Genomic DNA, 26584 nt, shown 5'->3' with positions numbered 1-26584 from the left:
AGAGAGGAAGGGAGAGAGAGAGAAACATCGATGAGAGAGAAACATCGATCAGCTGCCTCTTGCACATCTCCCATTGGGGATATGCCCGCAACCAAGGTACATGCCCTTGACCGGAATCGAACCCGGGACCCTTCAGTCCGCAGGACGACGCTCTATCCACTGAGACAAACCGGTTTCGGCAGAAGTTTTTTAATAGCAATAGTTTGCAGACATCACGTGTAGCTATGTTGGATAAAAGGATTTGGGGTCTTTTCCATTACTATTCCCTCCCCTCCCCTCCCTTCCCCTCCCCTCCCCTCCCTTCCCCTCCCCTCCCCTCCCTCCCTCCCCTCCCCTCCCCTCCCCTTCTTTCCCCTCCCCTCTCTGTCTCAAACAGAGTTAGAATTTTTTGAGCAGCAGAAGGAAATTGAGCTGCCCCCACCGTGCATCTCACTTTGAGGCAGCTATGTTTCCTGTGGGGATTGTTCTTGCCCTTGTCTCATTTCAGTTGTTGCTATTGTTGGTCTCATTCTGCCTCTCTTTCTCAGTATCTTTAAGTCCTTTGTTCTACTGAAGACCAGCCAGGTTCATTAGAACAGCTGACCCTATTTTTGGCTGGGTCTGGACTTCTGGAGAATAGATGGAATGAAATCCTTTTGTCTTGGTCCAAGTTGAGCTCATGCTAGGCTCCTGAAGAGGAGATAGGAAGGATGGGAGAATGCCCCTCGAGGTGGGCTGGGTGGTTGCAGGCATCCTGGAAGGTCTTGGGGAAGTGGTTTCTGGTTCCACCCAGCAATTTCAGGAGGCAGGGTCATTGAGATAAGCATTGACCTGGGTGTTAACCCAGCTGTAGTGAACTGGGTTCCCTGTCAGTTGCTGACTCCTTAAAATGTCTCTGGAAGGACTACCTTGTCAAAACAGAGGTCAGACTGGGTGGGTGTCATTGCAGCAGCTGGGGTGGCAGCAGCCAGGCACACAGAGGCAGCAGGAGCAGGGGGAGCGAGGCACAGGTTTCCGAGGAGCCGCCACAGTCCTGGGCATTCTCCTGGAACGCAGAGCAGAGATGAAAGGGCAGCATTCACGATGACTTACCAGCCAGAGGAGGTAGGAAGTAGGGCAGGGGTCTCTGGACTAATAGGATCCAAAAGCCTGGGGTAAGGGGGGGGGGGGGGTTTCCGAAAGTGGAGGAAGCACTGTCCCCTCTCTCAGACCCCCTACCTTTTTAGGAGGAAGTAGAGGCTGTACACTCAGCCCCAGAACCGGGCTCATGAATTCTCTGCTTGCCCCCTCTTGGAGTGGCTGCGGGGTCATCCTCTTAGAATGACTTCAGGGAAGCCATTGACTCTGGGAGCATCTTTGATGTGGATTATTTGTGGCAGCCATTTCCAGCAAAGACGATACCGAGTATAAGCACCCAGCTCAGGGCCTGCCACAGGGAGGGTGCTCAATACATGTCGGTCACCATTAGTGTTTTGCACATAATGATTTCCTGTTTGCTTAGGTCATTTGCAGCTAAGTGCAGCAGCAATGAGGACAATATGGGGATGCTGTGTTTTGATTCACTGAGGGCCCAAACCCTGGGAACTGTGTGGCTCTGTTTGTAGAAGGCCCCTCAGATCCTGGTTGACTTAGTATTTGCTGCACGTGTCTGAAGGTTTCCACGTGCAGTTGCATCCTGTGCCCAGATGCACTCATGTCTTCCATGCGCAGGCACAGCCACGGCGCTGAGGATTTGGGGATGAAGTCTAAGCCCCACCCCTGAACCCCCTCCAGCCCACCTCTGGGTGGAAGGCATGACAGGAATCCGGTCGCCGGCGGAGCTTCTGGGAGCGCATTCTGTCACACTTGATAGAGGCATTATGTGCAGGAGTCACTGTCAAGGCAAACGCCTCATGACAAGAGCTGATTCTTGAGACTCAGTTCTGGAAGAGCCTGCCCCTGGTAGGACCAACGGCCTTACAAGTGGCTTCCAGGGTCAGGAGGCAGTACCCAGGGGCCTGGGGGAAGGGTTGGAGAACCAGTAATGATGCTCTGCGTGGGAGAGTGGGCTGGTGGTGGTGAGGGAGACTGGCCTCAGCCTCAAAATCTAAGCCCCTCAATCTCTCCTGCACTGACACCCCTCCCTCACCTTGCATATTGTGGCAGATCAGAAGGATATATTTGACTTCTGTAGCCTCCTGAAGGACTGGTGGGAAGATGCTACAGTCACAGGTGGGGTCTGTCACCAGGAGGAGAAGGTTACTATTGGGAATCTGTTGCATCACAAATATCCTGCAGCAAAGAGAGAGGCGGGCCCTGGAATCCATGGAAGGCTTGACATAGGGCTTCTAGGGGGGAAAACCCCAAACTTCTAGTGTAGAGTTAGGGTGGCAGGGGAAGAAATGGAGCCATGAGGCAGGTCAGATCAGGGCAGCTACAGGAACAGCCCTGGGCAACTGACTCAGTCCTATTGGCTTATTTTACCCATAAGCCTTTGCAAATGCTCCTTTCCTAGCAGATTGGAGAAGGCGAGGAAGTCCTAACTGGAACATATATGAGAGTTAAAGTTATTATTAATATATACAGGACAACAGGTATAAATCAGGACTGCACCAAGCAAATAGGGATGTGTGGCTCTCCTTGCTTTAATGTGGTGGGGGCAGGCCATATGGGGAAGATGCAGTGCTCAGTCTTGGCCACGAGGTGGCACAGTGCCCCTGCCTGCTGCCCAGGAGTCCTGTGAAGAGGGAGTGAATAAAGGGTTATGGAGAGCCTATTATGCAAAAGACCTGGTGTATTACATAATAGCTGCCCCTTACTGACCATGTCCTCCGGGTTTTGTACACACACACACACACACACACACACACACACACACACACGTACATAACCTTTACCACACTACATGAAGTTATTATTTCCCTTTTGCAGATGCGAACATGGAGGCTAGAATTGGCTAAGTAACTTGCCCAAGGATACACAGCTAGGAAGTAGCAGAGCCACTTTTTAAACTCAAGTCTGTCTACCCTAAAGTCTTGGCTTTGCACCATAGCATTTACTTCATCCTTACAACAAGCCTTTGAGCTAAGTGCACAAATAATAATAGTCCAAGAGAACTGCTGTGCTAAAGTTAAAACCCCACTGGCATTACACAAGGGTGAGAGATGGAAACCTGTCTGACGCAGAAGTCTGAGGCGCTACACTATGAAAGAATTCACTCGAAGTCTGGGGTCTCTCAAGGACATCCTGGGAAGCCCTTGGTGAATGGCAAGGCTGACCAAGGGGACATCCTGGAGGGATCTCAGCCTCCTGGGCCAGGAGAGAAGTTCCAGGGAGCATGGCCCCTGAGGCCAGGGGTGGGGTCAGCAGGAGGGAACTTTCATCCAGGCCTCCCTGGGCCAGGCTGGCAGAGCGAGTTGGATCTAATGGACTCTCCATGGGGGAAGGCTGAGTCTAGACTGGGCCCACGTGCTCCTAAGAACATCCTTATGCTTTCCCCTTTCTCTGCACAGACAGATTTCTAAGGGGGAGCTGGCTTGTCCTTTCCTCAAATCTGCCCTTGCCTTCCAAGATCTCTCGATGGAGTTCAGCTCATGTGGCCCTGACACTGAGCTTCGATGCAGGTGTGAGTGAGATAGACGTTGAATCGTGGGATCATTTCTATCTGGGATGGCTTTGGGGCCTGGTGTGGAGGTGACTTGCTCACAAGGTCCTGGCCTCGGGACCGCCATTCCTTAGCCCCCAACTGGCCTCCTCCCACACACCCTCTGCCTCAGCCTGTTTCCTTCACTAAGGGGACTGGGAAACAAAGACCCCGGAGCATGCCCTTTCACTTAGAGCACCCTCGCCTTCCTCCCCATTTACAGATGCGCCTCCCCCTCCCCCCGCGGCCCTCCCCCTGCCCCTCCCCTTCCTGTGCGTGACCAGGCCCTGCTCCGAGGCCGGGGGCAGGAAGAGCTGCCTCAGGTCTTACTTCTGGCAGGCCCCACAATCGATGATCCCGTTGACCTCCTGGATGGCCCTCTGGTGCACAAACACGGGGTACTCCGTGTCACAGGGCTGCAGCACGTCCTGCTTCCTATGCTTGTGGGCTGTGGGGAGACAGGTGCGATGGGAGAAAGCGCATCATTGAATTGGAAGGGCCTGCAGAGTCATTCCTGGAGGGATCTCAGCTTCAACACCTCCAGGCCCTAGTCCATTTGCAGGTGGCGCCTTTGTCAGAAAGCTCTCAGAACACGTAAAGGAGGGGTAGGCCGGGAGAAAGGGGGAAGGCAAAGGAACAGAATCAAAGCAGTGGAGTGGATCACAGTGGACAGGGCAGCAGGCTGGGCCTCAGGGCGCCTCGGGTTCAGTTGTGTGTGACTGACACACTAGCCTCATGACCTGGTGAAAGCCTCTCCCTGCCTATGGAAGCCTGCATCCCTACTGTCAGCTGGGCTGGGAGGGGGAGAGCACCTTCTTAAAGGCTCCTTTATTGTTGATGTGCAGAGTCTGAGAGGAAAGCAGAGCTGGTCAGAGTGCCCAGGGGTGGCTCGGGGAGACTTCAGCCCTTCACCCCCCCACCCTTCCAATTCAGTATGGACAGGTGACATCTCCTCAGCCAGCTGAGGCGCTCTGCGAGTGCAGAGCCTGGGCAAGCCCCAGGTGTGCCCTCCGTCCCTGCTGCTGGTGAGAGCAGAGAAGTGAGGGCCGGCGCCCAGCCGCGGGGCTGGGGGATGGCTGGGCAGGGGCCCTCAGTGCGTGTCTGTGGTGCACTTGAGTCATTCAGAAAGGACTCAGCACACGGGAGAGTAGGTCCCTGGCGTCCTGCTCTGGACGGCCATGCTCGCTCCCGAGGTGAGCAAAAAGCAAACAAGGCCAGCTCCCAGGCGGAGGGACATGGTTTTCGTTCAAAATAGCAGTGTCGTTTCGGTGCTACAGTACCCCTCTTTCTGCACGCCACTTTCCACGCCTTTCCTTTTGTTCTCAGAGCTCTCTGTGAAATAGGCAGGACAGGCCGCATTCCCCCATTGTGTAGACATGACCTATGGCAGGGTCACACAAAGGTTAACAGGGAGTGACAGATCTCCTCAATCCCCAGACCCAGAAATGCCCCCGCACAGCCCTGCTGAGGGTCAGCCAGGGCCACACTGGCCTCTAAGGGTGCTGCTGAGCAGCGCCGCTCTCCGGCCCCTGGGGTTCGAGAGGGGGTGCTCTGGCTGCAGCCTGCAGAGGCTCAGGGCCTGGCTCCTCTCCTTCCAGGCCCCGTTGCACGGGCCTCGCACCCAGGGGGCTGGCTCAGGCTGGCCTGTCCCCGCTGTCAGCTGAGCCACCTTGTGTGGTAGGTCATCGCAGGGATAACAAGAGCCACATGCCAACAACAATAGGCGAGTGGCTTCCCCAAGGGCACACAGCTGCCCTCTGCCCAGGCCCTTGGACTCCAGGCCCAGAGGACACGGCTGACCGGCCGGGCCAGGCCTGCTGGGGGGGAGGAAGGAGCCCAGGACAGCGGCCTGAGATGGGAAGTTCTGGACAAGCAGGATGAGGGAGCTCACGCTCAGCCTTGTGGGCGCAGATGCTGGCAGAGGACAGAGGGGCGCTCTGCCCACCTGTTCCCGAGCCGCCGGGAGGAGGGACCTGTTTCTAGATGGGCGGTGACACATGGTTCCTGGTTCCTGTCACAAACACCCCGTGACTGAATGTCCCCGGGCGATCCTGTGAAGACTGCCGGGTGTGATTTCCAAAAGGAGCCTGGAAACATGGCAGGGGTTGGCCACGTGAGCTGAGGGTCGGCGGTCACACCAGCAGGCCAGTGGTGAGACAGGCAGAGGGGGAGTGAAGCAGGCCAGGCAGGGACAGCAGTGCGAGTGGTTTTTCCATCAGGAAGCAAAAGAAGGGGTGCGGCCCCAACGGTGGAGAAGTCGCAGAACACCAGGGAAAGGCTCTATAGCAAGCAGGGGTGGAGCAAAACCTGCTCAGGTGCGACAGTGTTGCGTGGTACAGGAGCCCGGGCCACCCAGGGAGTGGAAGCGGTCCATGTCCCTTTGCAGGTAAAGACCAGGTAGCCTCACCCTCCTGGGAATGTGGTCAGTCCCAACTGGCTGACAGGACATGGCTTTGATTTGTGGTCAGACCTTTGGGAATTGCATTATCCCAGGAGTGTCCCTGTGATCAGATGAGGCCTCTGCCGGCCACCACGCAACCCTGAGCTGGAGGCCGCACTGTTCGTGCCGCAGGGTGACCTGGTGGCCACTCACCTGCATGTGGCCGCAGCCACTGGACCGCATCCCCCTTTCCTCTGGGAACTCAACGTCCTCCTGAGGAGACGGCTGGGCTCCATCTCGCCCGGGTCGGACTGTACTTGTGTAGGATGAGGTCTGGGCTGCACCCCCCGCTAAGCCATGGGGCTTTACACTGGGGGAGATCCCAAGTCGGGGTGCCCCGGGATGAATGCACCCCTTTAAGGGAGAGCTGAGGAGGCCTTTTGCAGCCCCAAGCTGCCTCCCGCTCCCCCGACCCGGCTCCACGGTGGGTGCTACTTACAGTGATGGAAGACAGCTTTGGCTGCCCAGGACATGAGGCCCAGCACAGGGTGGGCATAATGTCACACGAGGTCAGGATGTCACAAGGTGGTGATGTCACATGGGATGAGTGATGTCACATGGAGCAGTGGTGTCCGGAGATGGCATGATGTCACATAGAGGTGGGGAGCCAGGAGGGGAAGGTGACAAGAGAAGGCCGAGCAGGATGAGATATGAACAGTGAGCTGCCCAGAGCCCCTTCCCCTCTGTCACCCCCCAGAGGGGGAGGTTTCCAGTTAGCTGACTGAAATGGCACTGGTAGCAAACACAAGGTCATGCAGTCACAGGTGCTCACCCTGGGCCCCGTGGCCAGCTCTCCGGGAGCCCCAGGCACTCCACTCCAGCAGGAACCTGTCAGACACGGCACCGAATCCGACTGAGTGGCCAGGGCGCTGGCGCTCCCCGCTGCTCCCCGGCCCAGCCCTGTTCTCCTGGACATCCTCTTCCCTGCCCGAGGGTCCCCGAATGAGCAGAAAGGTGCCCCTGGCAGCAGCAGAGAGGAGGCCCCATACACATAGGACAGTTCCTCCCCAGACCTTCCCCCTCCTCTGGATCCCTCAGAAGACACACCTGCATGAAGTCCCCAGCTGCCCCCCTCTTCACCCCCCACCCACCCCCACTCACAGCAAGAGCTCATTCACCAGCCATCTGGTCGCAGTCAGGAGGGCTGAGATAGGCTGGGAAGAAGGGAGACAACCAGTTAACCCTGGGCTGGGGGACAGACCACACCCCCGGACACCTGTCCTGCTGCCACCACCCACCCCTTCCCAGCTGGGAAGCCTGGGAAGCTGGTTATCCAAGAGACTCCTGTGCAGGGCTGGCAGCGGGTTGGACAAGCCCATCAAGAAGGCCAGGCAGGCCGAAACCGGTTTGGCTCGGTGGATAGAGCATCGGCCTGCGGACTGAGGGGTCCCAGGTTTGATTCCGGTCAGGGGCATGTACCTGGGTTGCAGGCACATCCCCAGTGGGAGATGTGCAGGAGGCAGCTGATCAATGTTTCTCTCATCATCGATGTTTCTAACTATCTCTCTCTCTTCCTCTCTGTAAAAAATCAATAAAATATATTAAAAAAAAAAAGAAGGCCAGGCAGGGCCTCGTCCTGATGAGCCTCTTGGTGACGCTTCAGGGTCCCTGATGGCCTGTGTGACCACACTACTCGCAGAGGCCCGCAGACAATCCCTGCAGGGCTGGGGGGAGGGGGGGGGGCGGGGCGGGTGAGGCAGAAGTGGGGGAGGACTTCTTGGTCAGAGTCAAGAGGGGCTCTGGGCCAGATGCCTGAGGCTGGGGGAGACCAGGGACCAGGTAACCTCATTTTAGGTGGAGGGCTTGCCACCTGGCGGAGGGGAGGTCTGGGGTGACACTCACGCTGACCAGGGGCCGGGCGGCGCTGTGGTGGTGGCTGGGGAGTGTGCACATGGCCTGGTAGTCGTACATGGTCACCCTGAAAGCCAGAGACAGGAGCTGGTGAGTCCGGACCCTGCCCAACCCTGCTCCGCCCCAGGGAGTCGCTGCAGTTTCCTTCACCCAGATGCCCGACAGTTGAGGAGTTAGGATGGCAGATCAGAAGCAAGCCATGCCAAAAATTACAGTTCTGTACTTGGTTTTAAAGAAAACAGATAGTAAATTTGGTTTTCCTTCTAGGGGCCCACAGTTCTCATGCCACTCCCTGCCTCTTCTCAAGTCCCGGGCTTCAGAACAGTTGCTTTTGGAGCACGTGGGGGCTCTCACGATGGGTTCTGAGGTCAGGACCACCGGCTCTGTCTGGCCCATTTAGCATCAGATCCTGCCTTTTCTGTCAGATGGAGGAGAAGCAGGTCCCACTTACTGGCTGAACACCCCCATGCTGAGCAGCTGGGTCAGGAGAGCACCGTCCACCTTCCCTAGAAATCTTCCCATCTGGGGGGGGGGGGGGGAGAGAGAGAGAGAGAGAGAGAGAGAGAGAGAGAGAGAGAGAGAGAGATGGGTGAGGACTTTCATTTCTGAGCTCCAGACTTTAGCTGCCTGTGTGTTTTCCCTGCAGATGCCCTTCAACGTAATCACAGGGGGATCCATGCCACGCCCCCTCCCTTTAATTTGCACCCCTGGGCCCCCCTGCCCTTGCCATAGTCTCATCTCAGTGCTTTTAAAACTCTAAGTTGTAATCTATTAATTGTCTATGAAATCAATCTGGGGGTTGCAATCACATTTTTTTAAGGTAAAGAATTCCTTTGAACAAATCAGTGGGAATCACCTGCAGCAGGTTAAACAGGGTTTTGTGAAACTTGATTGCGCACACGTGTGTGTGTGTGTGTGTGTGTGTGTGTGTGTGTGTGTGTGATGGGTCAGATGCAAAATGTGCTTCTGTGGGTCATGGTCACAGGAGGTTCAAGGGCATCCTTATCACCCAGCTAAACCAGGTCTGAGAACTCCAGAGCTGCCTTTGATTTCCCTCTCTTGTGCCCTCCCCTCTTTTCCAATTAATCAGTGTTTCCTGTGGATCTGTCACTCACCATCCCGACTCCATGAATAGTGACTTAACCTAAACCCGTGTCCTCTCCGCAGACACTTTGCCCTCGTAACTGAGCTCCCCAGGCCCCAGCCCCTGCTGGGATTTGATCACTCTCTTTGAGTATTCTGCTCACCTCTCTCACCATCTCTCCATCACCCAACCAACCAACACGAGGTGAGCACCTGTGTGCTGGGCATCCTCCAAGCCAACAAGGTCAGCTCACCTTCACGCCTGCTGTGCCGCCCGTGCCCCAGCCTCGCTGCTGCACCCCTCCCATTGCCTGCCTTTGCTGCTGCTGGTCCTCAGCAGGGCGCAGGGCGCTGGGACCGAGGGGTTGAATTTTGATTCAAATCCTGGCTCTGCCCCTGCCTGTGGTGTGGCCATAGGCAGGCCCTTAGGAAGATTGGGGGTAATGCGTGCCAAGTATCTCGCCCACAGAAAGTGCTGGGCAAGTGGCGGTCAGTCTGACAAGGAGACACGAAGACCCTTCTCCCTGCCTTGGTTACCCTTCCCCAGGCCTCACTCCAAGGAGTGCTCCTTCCCATCCACCTCTCAGGAGTCCGCTTCTCACTTTCCCAGCCGAACGAATCCTCCTTCCTCTGACTGAGACACTGACAGGCTCACCACAGAAGCTCCCAGGGGAAACGGAGCAGGCGGGTCAGCTCTGCTCTCTCTGTGCCCGGAAGGCCCATGTGCTCTGCCTGGGAGGCCTGAGAGGCTTCTCTGCAGAGGGCAGCGGACAGCAAGGGGAGAGCGTGGAGCTGAGGGCATTCCAGGGACAGGATGGCAAGCAGGGAGGTGAGAGGCCGCCAATCCTGCCTGTGCTTCCAGGTGCAGCCCTGAAGCCACCTGCAGTTCCTTTGGGTCGAGGGCTCCTGCTCAGGTGGGGCATTCTCTCTGCTGTTCCAGTTACTGTGTGTGTGCTCCTGCATCACCACCCAGCGCCATCCTCGGGGCAGAGATCCTCCTCTGCCCCCACAGAACACAGTGTCCTGCTCATGGTACTACTCAGAGCATATGTGTGGAAGGAAGGTGCGAGGGAACAGACAGGGAAGGAAGGAGTGGTGTGAGTATTCTGCTCCCCGGGAAAGTGCATGCAGTGAGGTGGAATTGAGGCTCCTCTTCTCCTCTGTAATTCTAGGCTTATTTACCCCAAACCCTGTTGTTTAGACACTTGATTCTGAGAAGGGAGGTCCATGAGAGTAAGACAAGCTGCTAGACACGGGAAGCAATGTATCCTCCTCTGTAAATAAGCAACTTGACTTGGAGGATATGCCACTCTGGCAGAGACTATCCATCCTCCCCTTCTTTGGTAGGGAGTAAGATCCTCAACTAAAAGACTACATTTCCCAGACTCCCCTGCGGCTGGGGCTGGCCAATGAAATGTGAGCAAAGTCCTGGTGGGCCTTCCAGGAATCTGTTAAAAGGGAGATGACTCTGCAGGAAGGGCACCACGTCCAGGGCTGCTGCACTCCCCCTTGTCTGGAAGGTGGACACGCAGGCAGGAGCTCCTGTATCCAGGTGGTCCTGAGGACGGGGCACCTGGTGACCCACCACACCAGGCCGGGGCTGCCTTCAGCCATTCCTTATATGAGAGAATAAGCCTTACGTTGCTTAAGTCACTGTAGTGGGGACTCTATTCCTCACAGTAGAATGCAATTCCTGGCTGATACAGTTTCTTTTGAACTTAGAGTGAATCAGTGACTCAAATAGGTAAGTTGATAGAATTTTCTGAATCATCAAAGCCAAGGTCCAACCATTCAATTTTGGGTGCCCTGTCAATTTAGGGCCCTCAGACTGAAGGTAGGGGGGCACCCAGCACAGCACGGCAGGGGGACTATGGCTTCTTTACAGCCACGGCACTCTGAAGGGGCTCTGAGAGCTGGCTCTACCTGCCAGCTAGGTGTGCTGACACAGGGCAGGCTCCACTTTCATTGAGGACACCCCCACACAAGCAACCGTCCACGGGGCTGCTGAGCCAAGGGCCTGGGGCTTCCCGAGTTTCCAGTCTGTACTGAGGTGGGAGTGAATTGAGGTCCTGTGAGGCACACCCAGGAGCCTGGAGCAGGAAGCAGACGGGGCAGGTGGCAGCCAAGGACCCAGAACTGATGAGCATCCCCCTGGCCAGCAACATCCCCTCGGCATGGGCCGATGTGCATGCACGTGTGAGTCTGCTGTCCCCAGAGAGAAGGGGGACCAGAGGGTGAATTAAAGCAAAGATTCACTCGGGTATTGGAATGGAGCAATGTCATACGGCCTCCTCACCTAGGACAGCCTCAGTTCCTTCTTCTCTAAAAGTGGCAAGTCCATCCTCTGAGGGATGTGAGGAGAACATGAATTATCAGAGTGAAGCCACTGCGCACGGCTCCCCGTGGGGACCAATCCTTTCATTCCTGCTGTATGGCCTCCCCCGAGTCCCTGAGCTGCCCCGTCTCTTGGCAGGTGCCTTGGGCCACAGTGGGCTGGGAAGAGTGTGGGGATCAGGGCTCTGCACTCCTGGGGGGCTCTGCTGCCATCGGCTGTCTCAGGTCAGGTGACCAGCTCAAGTTGCCCAAATGAGGGTGCCCTGGCCCCCAGAAGGTTGAGCCCGGGGAAGCCAGAGACATGCTGAGGCAGGAGGTGAGGAGTGGGGGGCTGGAGAGGCAAGTGCAGGAGCACATGAGGAGCAGGGAAGTCGAGGTTTCTCCTGCGCCCACTTCACCCTGCACCTGCAGAATGGGACTCAAAGCCTGCCCTGCCACGTGGGCAGGAGGAAGGAGGGCTTGGGGAGGTAGGGAAGGAGGAAGGGAGCAAGGAAAACAGCGAGGCCCAGCCCAGGCCTGTCAGAGGCCCTGTGCGGACAGAGGGGTTGCCCTGGTCTGAGGGCCTTGCAGGCACTGGCTCTGTGGGCTGCAGCCAGGGAGGGAGGAGGTGCTATGGCTTCTGGGAGACTTAAGCCTTAAGGAGACACCACAATGGGGTGTCTGATTGTAGCTCTGCTGGGATCCGTCCTTTGTGGCTGTTTATTATAAGACGGAGTCCTAAGCTGGAAGAGAGGCGCAATGGGGCCAACTATCTAACCCACAAGCTGGAACAAGGCCAGGACCAGGAGAGAGCCGAGCACCCCTCCCTCCGGCAGGCGCAGGGGGGCCCTGGGGCTTCTACACTGATGTTTGCTGGGGAGGAGGCCCGTGAGGAAGGGCTGGGGAGGACTTTGGGAAGAATCCTCCACCTGGTACAGTGACAGGCTTCTCTCCCAGACCCCTGCTGGACCCTGGCAGGGACAGGAAGTGGCCTGGACCTTTTGGCACAGAGCCCAGCCCAGAAGTACACCCAGATCCACAGCAACTGGCGTGAAGGCCGAGGTAGCGGGCCTCAGGCTCCACCACACACCAGAGTCACTGGGTGGGCTTGCAACAGCAGAGGGTGGGCCATCCCCAGAGCTGCTGATTCCCTAGGCCTGCAGTGGGGCCTGGGAACATGTGTTTCTACCAAACTATCAGATGCTGCTGATGCTGCTGGTCCTCCCACCACACTGTGAGGCCTAAGGATAAAAGGGGGTAGGGGGAGGGTTGAATTGGGAGGGCCCAGGCTTGTGGCCCTTGGTGGCCCCTGGCTGTGCTTAGGGAGGGGCAGGTTTGGGTGGGTGGGTAGGAGTGTGTGGTGGAATGATCCTGAAATGGTCACAATGGTTCTAGCCTCTTCGAGTCATGCCCTGTGTAAGCCCATCCCCTATACTAGGTCCAGTATAGGCTGGAGCTGGACCTAGTAACTTGCACCTAGTGAATGGAATAAGGTCTAAGTGACCAGATGTCCCTTCTGAAATTAGGTTCCCAAGATTTTGACCTCTGTCTTGCTCTCTTCCCTCTGCTCGTCTTGTGCCGGAAGCCGGTCCATCCTTGCTGCTTGATACAGTCGCTGCAGGAAAGAAACATCTGCACAGCATATGTTTCAAGGGACCTGGCGTATATAGCATACTGTTCTTAATATGTTTGCTCCCCTTAGTGCTGTGTGTTTTAACCAAGGTCACCTCTCCGAGAAAGGTTGTTTCCCCAGGTAGGAATTTTTCCCTGAAGTCAGGGAGGGGATGCCTCTCCTAGAAAGGTTGTTTCCCCAGGTAGGAATTTTTCCCTGAAGTCAGGGAGGGGATGAAACTCCTAACCTAAATGCCAGGCGGGCAGTTAATCACTACAAATAATCATGCTTAAGCTACATAATCTTTACTCCCTGGAATGGAGATAAGAAACGCCCTAACCTTTGTAATAGAAATTGACAGGATTAAAATTAACTGGGATAAATACGGATGTAACAAGACAATAAACAGCAGAACTTCGCTGGAGATCCAGACCAGAACTTGGCTGGAGATCCTGGCTAGAGATCCTGGCTAGGCTGCTGATCAACTGAACACTGTCTCCGTGTCCTTCCTTCTTCGCCGACTCCATCCACACCTTTGGGGACCCCTGGACCTGCTGGGGTTGGACTCCGGCAGTCTTGGCTCTCTTGCTCTGAAGAAGCCAGCTGCCGTTTTGAGAGCTGTCCCCTGGAGAAGCCCACCTGGCAACCAATCTGGCCAGCAACCATGTGAGCGAGTTTGGAAGCTGAGCCTCCTCTAGTTGAGGCTTGAAATGACTTGAATGGAGCAGCCCTGGCTGATCCCTTAATTCAGCCCCATGAGAGACCCTGGGCCACCTAGCCATACCCAGATGCTTTCCCCTGAAACTGGGAGATGGTAAGTCTTGTGGTTTTAAGTCATTACATTTTGGGATAATTTGTTATGCAGCAATAGGTAACTGCTACAGAGTTACTGAATGAATGAATTTAATAAAAAACCCACAAAACCAAAAATGGGTGGATAGATGGCTGAGCCTGGATACCTGCCAGGTGCTGCTTATATCATTGGTGTCTCCGGCTTGGGTGCTATTTCCCTCATGCCCTCTTATCACCGACACTGCACAGGCCACGGGGCAGAGGGTCCAGAGTGAGGAAAGAGGAGCCCTGTCGTGATGCTGCTGCTTCCAGAGCCTGGGCACTAGCCTCGGACTTACCCAGGAGCCTGAATTCCTGGCCTGGAGTTCAGGGTCCTAGAGCATTGGCCCTAATTCTGTGAGACTCACACCAGTTTGACTCAGTGAATAAACTGCCCTGAGCATGAACAGAGTGAGGGAGGGTAGGACCGGGCAGCAGGACTGCTCAGCGGCCCTGGGCCTGCAGCCCGCCACACTCTTCGGAGAAGGCCGCTCTCCCTGGGCTCACTCGCCTCGCCCAGCAAATCCTCCATTTCCTCCAGGACCCAGGCTCTCCAGCTTGACTTTCCTCCCAAACCTTGCAGAGCCTGTTTTCCTCTGGTATAAAATGAAACTAATAACATCACCAGAGCCATCTCCCCCCGCCGCCCCGTCCCCCACCTCTCCTTTCCTGGGGCCTCCCAGTGTTGGGAGAGGAGGAGGGGAGCATGGGCTGTGGGAAGCCAGGGTGACCAGGCACAGTGGGAGCTGGGGCTCTGGAGGAGTCCCGAGAGGTCACACCCTATTAATGAAGATCTCACTTGTGCTCTGCTTCGTTATACAAAGGATAATGTTATAAAATAATACAGTAGTTGAGAAGACAGGGGTAAATAAGCTAAGTAAGCACATCCTTTATAGTGAAATAGAAGCGTCTAAATAGCTGTTTGCTACCACATATTATCCACAGTTGTGCCCACTGATGTCATGATTTGAGAAGACATGTGAGCGAGTGTACAACAGGACCACCGTGAGCTACACCAAGGGCCCCTTGGGAGTGCCCGCCGCGGGCCCCACTCCCTGCAAGTCTGTCCTGCTGCCTCTCAGGCCGGTCAGCAAATGATGGCCCGTAGGCCAAATCTGACTCTTGAGCTAAGAATGTGTTTCTATTTTCAAATGGTTGGGAAAAAATTCAAAAGATTAATAATTCTTCATGAGACATGAAGATTATGTGAAATTCAAATTTCGGTATCTGTAATTAAGCTTTATTGGAACAAAGCCATGCTCATCCCTTGCATGCTGTCTGCAGGCGGCGCTGGGTAGTGTGGTGCTCTGGTCTAAAATGCCTAACCTGCACTCTCTGGCCCCACAGGAACCATTGCTTTCAACTACTCCAGAGCCCGGCCTCTCAGGCGTGGCTGCCCCTCCCCAAGTGTCCAGCCTTCCGCACTCTCTGAAACTCTGGCGCTTGAAAGCCAACACCACGGGGACCAGCAGATGTGCCGTCTCAGTTCCCCAGGGCGCAGGGGTCAGGGCATGAATGATTGAGAGCACTCAGCTAGGCCCAAAGCCTCTTTCCAACCACTGGTTTCATTTCTGTCATCATCCATTCCCCTCAGAGCAATTGAGAAATACTGAATAAACTGGGCTCTGTCTAGGGAAGAGTGGCAAGGCCAAGAGGGGGCATGAAAGGGACAGGAGGAAAGACAGTGAAAGGGATGGTTGGCAGTTCGCGTCTGGCAAGAGACGCCATGATGTCAGGCAGCCCTCAACTCCTGAAAGAGGAAAATGGACATAACCATCTGCTTCTTCACTCCTGCTGCCGAGACAGGCTCCGCAGGAGCGGGCCATTCAAAATCTCTCCCCAAGGAGTTGGATTCCATCACCCACTGGTGCCCCTTCCTCAGATGCCCTCTTTCTCACATCTCCTTCCTATGCCCTGGCTCCTGCCATGTTCTCACGACTTCTTTGGACTCTGAGGCCAGAGCACAGACATAGCCATGGCCATGGCCTCGGCACCCCCGCCTGCTTCCCCAGCTCTGCCGATAGCCCAGGCACTGAGAATCTGGGGCCTTAGACATCGTGTGGTGCAGCCCCCTCATCTTAGAGAGGAGGAAACTGAGGCATGGCTAATGGAAGCCGCTTCACCCATCACATAGCTAGTTAGGGGCGAAGCTCACTCTGGACCCAATACTATTTCCCTTCCATTGAGGTTCAGCTTGGAGGATTTTTCAATGCTTCTGGCTTGTTTCAAGGAAATATTTCATGTGAAGCTATTCAGGTTGGGCTCAGGTTTGAATAGGCTTCCTTTTAGTTTGATTCCTGGTTACATAATTAATATTGGGGCCCAGTTTTGGGCTTGGCAAAATGAAATTATGATTGCACCTTCTCCTTTCGCCTTTGTGAGCATGAGCGGGGTCTGAGGAGCCATCACAGGCCGGGGAAGGTTATACGTGTGAGCCGGGCTGCGACGTGAGAAGGGTCACCGCCATTCCTGTTTCCCTGCTAGCAAACCGAGGCGCGGGGCTGGAATAGAACTGTCCACGAGGGAGGTCCAGGCAGGAAGACAGCACAACATGGGGAAGGTCTGGCCCTCTGGGCCCCAGGAAGGTAGAAGGGGAGGGTCTATGGTCTGAATGTCTCCCCCAAATTCACATGTTGAAACCTAACCTCCAAGGTGATGGTCAAAGGTGGAACCTTTGGGAGGCAATTAGGCCATGAGGGCAGAGCCCTCAGAAATGGTTTCAGTGCCCTACGAAGGAGAGCCAGAGAGCTCCCTTGTCCCTTCTTCCACATGAGGATGCGATGAGAAGTTCACGACCCAGACGAGGGCCTTCATTCAATCATCCTGGCTCCTGACCTTGGATTTCTGCCTCCAGTTCTGTGAGCAACAAGTTCCCTGTTTATAAGCCCTAGCCTGTAATTGTTATAGCAGCCTGAGTGGACAAGCGGGGAGGGGAATGCGACAAAGGGGTGAGTAATGAGCATTGGGAGAGAGCGTAGGACTCTGGGAGGAGGCCCCTCTGAGGCCATGCCCTCAATGACAGCCACGGGCCCGAGGTAGCTGGGCTGAGCCTCTCCTCATTATGTGGACAATTTCCAACCAACTCCGGGAGAAGGCCTGAATCGTTACAAAATCAAGAATATTTCCTATGACCATCTGAGTTGAAAGGAGCCTGAATTTTGTAATCTTGCTATGTTAACTTTGGGTTCAAGAGGCGATCCCATTTTCTGCAGACCTTTCACTCTAATGGGCTCTAAAGCAGGATTGCTTCCTGGGGCCATCAGCCCTTTCTCCGAAGACATGGCTACTGGAGGACTTGGCTTACTCCTACCCCACTTCCCAGCATCTTACCTCCTGGGGTCGCTCTGAGATCAGAATGAAGCCGTTGTTGTCCACGAGGAAGCAGTCCAGGTCCTGAGGAGAAACCCAGAGGGAGGTGAGCTCTGGCCCTGCCCCAGCCTCCTGGGTCCTCTGCCTGGCCTGGCATTTGGGAAGGCAGGCTGCCATGACTAGTGAGAAGGTCCCCTCGTGGAGCCCAGCACTGCAGGAAAGAAGGGCACTGGGGAGGGAGGGAGCTGGCTCATCCAGAGGACTGGGGTGCGGGGCCCATGGCTCCCACTCCCCCCTCTTCACACTGGGAAGAACTTACACTGTCCTGGCAGCTCTTTGGGCACGGCCCATCCCCCGCACTGCACTGGAAGGAAGAGAAATTGTCAGTTGGGTATGCCCTTGTGTGTGTGTGGTAGGTATTTGGCCCTGAGTGTGGGAGTGCTATGTGCGTTGTACATCTGTGTTGTGTGCTGATGTATGGGGACTGGCGGGTGTGTGTTTATGGTATACTAGTGGTACATGCACATGTGTGTCTATGGTATCTATGTTTGATGTGTGTGTCCATGTGTGGTATATGTGTGGTGTGTGTATGTGTGCATGTATGTATTTAGTGTGTGCGTGTGTGTATGTGTGTGTGTATGGCCTTGCATGGTAGTGGGCAGGGCACTGAAGCAGGATCCTTGTGGCTAGGTCACCTTCCGGAGGGAGCCATGGCCTGCAGCTGTGGCTGAGGAGAAGGGGGGCCCTATTGCTGGAGGCCTCATGGGTGGCCACCTACTGCTCTTTGTCATCCTGCTCGATGTGGTGGCTGATCCCAGGCTACTGGGCTGGTGCTCTTTCCCCCTCCCATTCCTTCCATCTTCATTCTCTGGTCCCTACACTTGCTCAAAGTGGAGACACAGCAACAAGTGAAGGGGGGCCATGGAGCAGAGGAGGCTCAGTGCCAGGGGCAGATTCGGGGCTGGAGGAGCTTGTGGAGGATAGTGAGGAGCCCTGTGCAGCCCAGGGGGAGCCAGGTCTGAGGGCTCTGGGAGCAGAGGCAGCAGAGGAAGGGTTGGGTGGGAGGGGCAGTGGAAAGGCCCAGCTCAGAGCGGGTGGGCCACAGACTGGGCTTGGATCTTGGCAGGGGGCACTGAGGAGGGCAGTTTCCTTACTTTGCTGTGTGGGGGATCTGAGCAGCAGAGACTGGTGACCGACAGTTCAGGGGATGTGGTGTCCTGCCCTTTGCCCCAGGCCTAAGCTGAGAGAGAGCACTGGGTGGGGAAGGCTGGGACCAGAGACTGAGGCCGCAGGCAGAGCTCCAGGAGCTGAGGAAGGCAGAGGAGAGATCCAGGAGGGCTGGCAGAGGCCTAGCAGGCGGGCTGAGAGGCAGTGGGGCAGCCGGGGGAGTGGGTCTGACAGTGCCAGTCCCTCATCAGCGTGGAAATGTTGGGGAGCCCTCTGACCCTGAACTGACCTCCATCACACCCACCTGCTGCGTGGCTGCCCAGAACGTGCGCTGCAGGAAGTCCAGCCTCATTTGGATGCCCACTGCTGTTTTGGGGGCAGGGGGTGGTAGGAGGGAAGAGGCAGTGAGAGGAAAAATAGATTACAGTTAGAGAGAGGGGGTGCATCCGTAGAAACTGAGGGGAGAGGGAGCACCAGGGCAGAGAAGGGGTGGAGAGAGCTGAGTCAGATGGCAGCATGCGGACTGAGGTTCCTGGGTGTGGGGGAGGGAGAAAGGAAGAGACTGGTGGCTTCTGTCTCTCCGCAGAGGACGATGCCAGAAAACGGTCTAAGAGAAAGATGAGGCCTGGGTTCTAGAGAACGGTGAGGATGGAATTCATCCTTGGATCTCGGGGACTCAGGGCAGGTGCACTGGGCAGACCATTCCCCCTTTCCCACAGATGGAAAGGTAGAGGCTGAGAGACTGAGCCATTGGCTCAGGTCATGTGACCCAAAGTGGTGGAACTCTGGGCCACTGTGGGTTGGGTAGCTCACAGGGCCTCCTAGTTCCCAGCCTGACCTAACAACCTCTCTTGTACCCAAAAAGCTAGAGACCGTCCAATCTGCAAAAACTACTCTTTTGATGATGCCACTTACAAGGGCCACCATGCCTCTTTGGTTCCCAAATAGGTGTAGGGAACACAAGCTGGTGCTCACATCCTAAGAGAAATTCGGGGCCACAGAATAGAAGAAAAGCAGCTTATATTGAAAAAGAATTTGAAAACTAGGCCGACTTCCTACTGCCTGGTATAATAATATCGAAAACGTGTTGAGTGCCTGGGACGCTTATGTCCGTGAGCTTGTTTCATCCGCACGGCAGACCAGTTCTATTATTATTCAGGCTTCACAGTGGAGGAAACAGGCTTACAGAGAGTACACGCTCACCCAATCACCTGGCCCCTAGGTACAGAACCAGGACACGTCTGTCTCTGAGGCTCTTAACCTGGATATTCCTAGGCCTGACTCAGTCCTGGTGGTCAGGAAGAGCGAGAGGCTTAGGTTCCCTCATCTGTAAAATGGGAACACACCTGGGTTCCTAGCCATAGGCTGTTTTCATGAGACATTCTGCAGTCACCCCAGTGACATTCATTGGAGCGATTTTCCATTACAACCATTCTGACCCCCGGATACTCAGGGGGCTCTTCTGAAGTGGACTGGACTTCCAATATAGCACAGATACAGAATCGTATCCTTTTGTTTTTTCAATATGAAATAATCCTGGAGAAATGTGATGGGGGAAAGGGAGAGAGCAGGGAAGGGTCAGGGGCCAGATCCCAGCCCTGGGTTGCACTGGAGCCTTGATTTTCTGGCTTCAGCATCAGAATCACCTGGAAGGTTTGTTAAAACCCATCCCCAGAGTCTCTCATTCGGGTGGGGCCTGAGCATTTGCATTTCTAAAGTGCTCCCAGGGCTGTCGCTGCTGCCCAGGGACCATATCCTGGGAACCACTGTTGTAAACCATCACTGTCTGGCTGCACTTTTGGAGATGATGAAGCTGTGCTAGATTTGAATTGTTCCACACAGTAGCCACTTGTCACATGTGGCTTTTGAGCCCTTGAAATGTGGCTACCGTGATTGAGGACCTGAGTCTTACATTTTTTATTTAATTTTAATTAATTTAAATTGAAATAGCTACATAGCTGGTGGCCATCATATTGGACAGTGTGATTCCAGGGCTCTGCGTTTACAGATGAAGGCACCAAGCCCTGTGAGCCCCTCCCCTCCCTGCAACTCCCATGGCAATTCTGAGGCTGGAGCTCTGGCCAGCCTGCTGGAACAGGTCCTAGGATGTGGGAACATTTGAATTCTATGGGGGCTGCTTTGTTGCTTCAAGGCCCAGGTGGTTGAAAGGCATAGAAATGAAGGGGACGGAAGACCCACTTCCTGGTTCATGAGAGGGACAGACACAGCAGGTGTGATCAGCAGCTCTGGTTGCCATGCCCCTCTTCCCTCTCACATCTCTCTCTCCTTTGAGGCTGCAGGTGGACCTCAATCACTCCCCCCCTTATTCTTCCTTTTAAGACTACTCTTGATACTCATTTAGATAGATTTTCTTTCACCTGAAGAAAAAGGCTGAGTGAAAAAAGAGGAACCTCCCCTAAAAATTCTCAGAGGGGAGTGCCTAATACTTAGAATAACAGGATCTTGGGGATTCAGGAAAGCTTATTTACCCTGGCCCTTGGCCCTTGTGGTCAAAGAACTCTCAGACTATTCCTAGAACGAGACTGCCTCTCTACCCATTGGTCAGTGCCAGGTCTCATAGAATCATGACATTTCTGAGCTGGAAGAAATTCCATGATTCTAACAGAGGGAGTCTCAGAGGGTGGGGTTAATTTTTCCCTAATGAAACAGGTCTTTGAGGCTCTTGGGTAGAAAAGGCAGGAGTGGGGCACAGGGCAGAGTCTCCCCCACTGGGTTTCATCTCACAGCTGGACAATAAGCTCCTCCAAAGTAGGCTCTGGGTCCTGCACATCTGGGTATCCTTTGCAGAATCTAGGACATTCCAACAGCCTCCTGACATCTCCCCTGGAGTCACTGCAAACTTTGCATGCCTGGGGTTTCCTCCTAAAACTTGACCCTCCTTGAGATTTCCCCATTTGGAGGGCACATTCTCCACCTGATTGTTACCATATTTCCCCATCCCATCTGAGTTCTGTAGATCTTATTCCAGAACTTCCTTAGTCTGTCTGTCCATTTCTCTCCTCCTCCCCTGCTACCAGTCTGGGCCAAACCATCATCTCTCTCACTTGGATTAATGTAATTAATCCCTAAGTGCTTTCCCTTCCTTCATGATCTGTTCTTCACAAAGTCACGAGAGTGCTCTTTCTGAAGATAAAATCATGTCACTCCCTTGCTTAAAACCTCCCAATGCCTTCCCACTGCTCTTTAAACAATATCTAAACTCCTCTGATATTGCCTACAAGACTCTTAAGGAGCTGGCCCTGCTGATGTCTCTGATTTCAATGGAAATCACTTCTCCCTGAAACATGCTAAGCTTGTCCCACTCGGGGCATTGTATCAGCTGTTCTGTCTCCTTGGAATGCTCTTCCCCTTTACATGGCTGGTTCCTTCTTTCATCAGATCTCAGCCCAAACATCATGTCTTAGAGAGGCCTTCCCTGACCTCCCAGGATAGAGCATTCCTTCCCTTCGCCATTCATTCTCTACCTCATCACTCTTTTTCTTTTACTTTATTTCTTTTTTTTAAATTGTCACCCAAGGATATGTTTACTGATTTGAGAGAGGAGGAGGAGAGAGAGGAAGAGAGAAAGAAAACATTGATGTGAAAGAGAAACATCGATCAGTTGCCTCCCTTACATGCCCCAACTGGGGAATCAAATCCGAACCTAGGTATGTGCCTCGACCAGGAGTGGAACATGCAATCTTTTGGTGTATGGCACGACTCTCCAATCAACTGAGCCACCCAGCCAGGGCTACTCTTTATTGTCTAAGCAACATGGTTTATTTATATTCTCATTTATTGTCAGTCTCACACCATTAGAATGTTTAGTAGCAGGCAAGGGGGTTGAGATCTGATCCCTGGCACCTAGAATAAATAGTACCTAGCACACAATGGGGTGAAATAAAGAAATACTTGTGAATTTTATGTGTCAGCCACTTGAATGGGAAGCAAATTCTATAAGATCTCTTGTCCCTTGCCTCTGGGGTTCAAGATCTTGCTGAACAACCTTTTGCCATGCCGAGCCCTGCCCTCTCACAGATGCTGGGCTTGAGGTCCTAGAGACTGAGCTGTTGTGAAGGATGAGCATGGGCACATCCTTAACAACAAATCGACTATGTCCTGCCATGCCCAACAGCTGTGCCCTTGGCTTTAATCATTTCAAATCTTCTGTTCAACTCCAGAAGGAATCCTGCTTTTCCACCCCAGACACTAAGAAAGCCCAGCCTTCTCCCTTGGGAGACTCACCAGGGCAGCTTGGGTTCTTGTTATGGTCCATTTGATTGCTACCTTGGGTGGTTGGCTATTGTCAAAGCCTCAGTGGACCTTCACCTGGGGGAGCACTAGGCTGGCTGCCCTCCTCCAAGCACTTCCTAATAAGCCTACTGTGTGCAGGAGGTAATACCTCATGACACTGTTCGCAGGCAGGCTCAGAACTAACTCATGGTGAAGAGAGAAATCAAAGCAAAGGGGCACAGGGAATGAGTGGCACTTAGCCTTTTAGGGCGGCTTCCCCCCAACCCTCATGGATTATTAAGAGATCACCGCCAAGAGAACCAAGATGGTGGCGTAGTTAAATGCTGGTACACGCTGCCTTCCATAACCACATCAAAATTACAGTTAAAATACAGAACAACTATCATTCAGAACCACCTGAAATCTGGCTGAATGGAAGTCCTACAACTAGAGAAGTAAAGAAGAAAGCACATTGAGACCTATGGAATTTGTAGAACGGCTGTTCCGACACCCATGTGTGGTGTTTCTTTAATCGGGAGGGATATCTCCAAGGCCTACCATGAGAAGCAGGGAGTCCCAGCCCCACACCAGACCCCCAGCCCAGGGTTCCTGAGCTGGGAAGAGAAGTCCTCATAACTTCGGGCTGTAAAAACCAGCAGGCATTGTGGCTGAGTGACATGGAGGCTGCTGGAGACCCAGATGTTCCTCTTAAAAGGCCCATTTCCTCTGAGCTCCAATGCCTGGAGGCTTTGAAGGAATCCAGGGATATATGGAAGAACTGGACTGTCTGGCATGTGGCAGGAACTCAGGGATGGCTTTCTCCCAGACAGGGGTGCTCACAGGGGTTATTCTCCCTGTGCTGGGACCTCCTCCATCATAGAGCTAACTGGAAGCCATATCTAGTTTTCACCAGCATGGCCCACATTGTTCATTTCGCCCTGGTGATTCCCTGAGAACCTGCCCCATCCAATTTGCAGCCCCACACAAGCTGTTTGCAATGGCTTTGCTATATGAATGGCCTGTCCTGATTCATGCTTCAGACTTTCCTAAAATCTCTCAAACAAGCAGCATCTGGTATCAGCATGCCCCAAACTTATCAATAAAAGGCTCATGACCTGGCACTACCACCAGCCTGCCTTGCTGAAAAGCTGGGCCTCACCTGGGCACTTCTTAGCCCAATACAAGTAGCAGCCACCTTTAGATCTCTCTGTAGCTCGTACCAGGTGGCCCCAGGCAGTGGCTGACTTTGCACTCCCAAGATGCCTCAGAGCCAGTGCACCTGATGGACAGCTTAAGACCATACCAGATTACAAATCTACACATCCACAAGCAACACACTCAAGGACAGACTCAGTGAGCACCAAAGCCCCACTGAAGCAAGTCCTGCTCCATAGGGATGTCCTGTACAGCTGCTCTTCCACTGTAGTTGCAGCTGGTCTTCACAGCCAATTGGCCTGGAGCTCAATTTCTCCCAGTGATGCCAATAGCAATCAAGACTGAACTACAGAAGGAGACATATGTAATACTCTTTGTAATACTTTAAGCAATAAAACAAATTTTTTTTTAAAAAAGACTCAACTACAATAAGACTATGCACACAGACCACACAGGGGCTCACCTAGAGTGTCCAGCTCAGGTTAATGGGGAGGCTGAGCCACTGGGCCCTACAGGACACCTACTACACAAGGCCACTTTAGCAATTCCAGGAGACATAACAACTCTACCTAATACATAGAAACAAACACAGGGAAGCAGCCAAAATTAGGAGAAAAAGAAACATGTCACCAATGAAAGAAATAGAAGCAAGCAAACTATTGAATACAGAGTTCAAATACATTGTTATAAAGTTAATCAAGGATCTTACTGAGAGATTCAAGGGACTTAATCAGAGTTTCAAGGGATTCAAGAGAGCTTCAAGGGACTTAGTGAGACTTTTAAGGATCTTAGTAAGAATGTCAAAGACATGAAAAAGGACGATTCAGAAATTAAGCATACACTAACTAAAAAAATAATTTACAGGGATTCAACAGCAGAGGATTCTGAGAATCAAATCAATGATTTGGAATATGAGAAAGCAAAAAACACCCAATCAGAAGAGCAAAAAGAAATAAGAATTCAAGAATATGAAGATAGTTATACTAAAGGAGCCTCTAGAACAATTTCAAGTGCACCAACATTTGAATTATGGGGGTGGGGGGGGTGGGGGGTGCCAGAAGTAGAAGAAGAAGAGAGAGAAAGATATTAAAAACTTATTTAAAGGAATAATGAAGAAATAGACTTATAAGTCCAGGAAGCACAGAGAGTCCCAAACAAGAGGAACCCAAAGAGGACCACACCAAGACACATCATAATTAAAATGCCAAGAGCTAAAGACAAAGAGAGAATCTTAAAAGCAGCAAGAGAAAAGCCGTTAGTTACCTACAAGGGAGTACCCATACGACTGTCAGCTGATTTCTCAACAGAAATGATGCAGGCCAGAAGGGAGTGGCAAGAAACATTCAGTGATGAATAGCAAGGACCTACAACCAAGATTACTCTACCCAGCAAAGTTATCATTTAAAATTGAGAGTCAGCTTTACAGAAAAGAAGAGCTAAAGGAGTTCATCACCATCAAACCAGTATTACATGAAATGTTGAAGGGTATTCTTTAAGAAGAGGAAGAAGAAGAAAAAAAGATAAAAAATATGAACAATAAAATGGCAATAAATACATATCTATCAACAATTGAATCTAAAAATAAATGAATAAGAAATCTATTGAACATAACAAATGGATGAATAAAATAGAATCTGGGAGAAACCAAGATGGCGGCATAGGTTAACGCTGGAGTTTGCTGCCTTGAACAACCACTTCAAAAATACAACTAAAAGACGGAACGGACATCATCCAGAACCACAGGAAGGCTGGCTGAGTGGAAGTTCTACAACTAGGAGGAAAGAGAATAGCATACCGAGACTCAGAGGAGACGCAGTGCTGAAGTCAAATACTAAGGTGCGGAGTGCATGCAGAGCAGGCTGGCGGCTGAGGGCGCGCTTGTCTGTTTCAATCAGGAGGGAGTCCCAGACTCTGAGCTCCAGATCCGGGCGAATCTCTAGGGACCCAGACTCAAACGGGAGAAGCGGGACTGTCTGGCTTCAGTCGGAACTCGAAGGCAGCTTTCTCTCCGAGGTTTGCAGCATTTGCTGGGACTCTGAGAGCCAGAGCACCTGGGGACGGGACTGAGAGCAGCCATAACTGCTCGCTCCGCCCGCCCTGTTGATCCCCTGGGACCCGCACCGCCCAAGCCCTGCAAAGAGGCATTTGCCGGATAGCCTCAGGCAAAGGCTAGATTAGCACCTCCCTAGAGGACAGAAGTTCTCTCACTGCAGACACAGCTGATTCTCACAGCCACTTGGCCTGGAGGTCAAATCCCCCCTAGTATTAACTACAACAATCAAGGCTTACCTACAATAAGACTGCGCACAAAGACCACTAGGGGTGCACCAAGAAAACATAAAAAAATGTGGAGACAAAGAAACAGGACGCAAATGTCAGAAATGGAAGCTATAGAGCTCAAAAACCACACTTTTAAGGTCTTTCAATAATTTTCTAGAAACTGCCGATAAATGTAGTGAGATTCTCAAGAAATCTAATGAGACCCTCGATGTTGTGATAAAGAACCAACTAGAAATTAAGCAGACACAGACTGAAATAACGAATATTATACAGACTCCCAACAGCAGACCAGAGGAGCGCAAGAATCGAGCCAAAGATTTGAAATGCGAAGAAGCAAAAAACACCCAACCAGAAAAGCAAAATGAAAAAAGAATCCGAAAATACGAAGATAGTGTAAGGAGCCTCTGGGACAGCTTCAAGTGTACCAACATCAGAATTATAGGGGTGCCAGAAGATGAGAGAGAGCAAGATATTGAAAACCTATTTGAAGAAATAATGACAGAAAACTTCCCCCACCTGGTGAAAGAAATAGACTTACAGGTCCAAGAAGCCCAGAGAACCCCAAACAAAAGGAATCCAAAGAGGACCACACCAAGACACATCATAATTAAAATGCCAAGAGCAAAAGACAAAGGGAGAGTCTTAAAGGCAGCAAGAGAAAGAAACTCAGTTACCTACAAGGGAATACCCATACGACTGTCAGCTGATT

General features: G+C 52.9%; 1 protein-coding gene across 1 annotated transcript in view; it reads right to left on the bottom strand.

Moving 5' to 3' along the window:
- Positions 1 to 919: 919 nt before the first annotated feature.
- CACNA2D4 (calcium voltage-gated channel auxiliary subunit alpha2delta 4) overlaps positions 920 to 26584 on the bottom strand; it is a 126686-nt gene continuing 101021 nt past the window's right edge. Inside the window, exons 27-38 of the mRNA XM_036298956.1 lie at positions 18512 to 18573; positions 17360 to 17404; positions 17062 to 17124; positions 8344 to 8414; positions 7884 to 7959; positions 7143 to 7195; positions 6814 to 6869; positions 6481 to 6501; positions 3932 to 4049; positions 2138 to 2250; positions 1758 to 1840; positions 920 to 1024 (exon numbers count right to left, since the gene is read on the bottom strand). Coding sequence (XP_036154849.1) covers positions 920 to 1024; positions 1758 to 1840; positions 2138 to 2250; positions 3932 to 4049; positions 6481 to 6501; positions 6814 to 6869; positions 7143 to 7195; positions 7884 to 7959; positions 8344 to 8414; positions 17062 to 17124; positions 17360 to 17404; positions 18512 to 18573 — 866 coding nt within the window. The remainder of the gene's footprint in view (positions 1025 to 1757; positions 1841 to 2137; positions 2251 to 3931; positions 4050 to 6480; positions 6502 to 6813; positions 6870 to 7142; positions 7196 to 7883; positions 7960 to 8343; positions 8415 to 17061; positions 17125 to 17359; positions 17405 to 18511; positions 18574 to 26584) is intronic.

This window comes from Myotis myotis, unplaced genomic scaffold (assembly GCF_014108235.1).
Source record: "Myotis myotis isolate mMyoMyo1 unplaced genomic scaffold, mMyoMyo1.p scaffold_m19_p_3, whole genome shotgun sequence".
Lineage (NCBI taxonomy): Eukaryota > Metazoa > Chordata > Mammalia > Chiroptera > Vespertilionidae > Myotis > Myotis myotis.
Note: the sequence above shows the minus strand (reverse complement) of the source record. Positions and strands in the feature narration are given on the sequence as shown.